We start from the raw sequence: 205 nt of genomic DNA, 5'->3' as shown, positions 1-205 counted from the left end.
CCACTACAACCACTACTAATGCAAACCGAGTCCAACCACCACAACCACAACAGCTACACCACCTTATTTCCTGCAGATAACGCTTGGCAGGATGATCACACACCTTCCTAACACCGTGAGTATTTGTGCTCCGTCCTCTCCTCTCCTCGTGTGTTAGCGTGTCCTGCCCTCTTCCCCTCTTCTCCGCTTGTTCTTTTGCCTCATA

The 205-nt window shown here is 50.7% G+C and overlaps 1 protein-coding gene across 1 annotated transcript in view; it reads left to right on the top strand.

Annotated features, from left to right (window-relative positions):
• The window catches only part of LOC119594732, a gene marked incomplete at both ends in the record, with an annotated part of 13,535 nt that overhangs the window by 11,632 nt on the left and 1,698 nt on the right, over positions 1-205 (top strand). Inside the window, 1 exon segment of the mRNA XM_037943818.1 lies at positions 77-115. Within this exon segment, the coding sequence (XP_037799746.1) occupies positions 77-115 (39 nt within the window).

The sequence above is a fragment of the Penaeus monodon genome, chromosome 34 (genome assembly GCF_015228065.2).
Source record: "Penaeus monodon isolate SGIC_2016 chromosome 34, NSTDA_Pmon_1, whole genome shotgun sequence".
NCBI classification, from domain to species: domain Eukaryota; kingdom Metazoa; phylum Arthropoda; class Malacostraca; order Decapoda; family Penaeidae; genus Penaeus; species Penaeus monodon.
The sequence above is the reverse complement of the archived record's forward strand: the minus strand, read 5'-3'. Positions and strand labels throughout refer to the sequence as shown.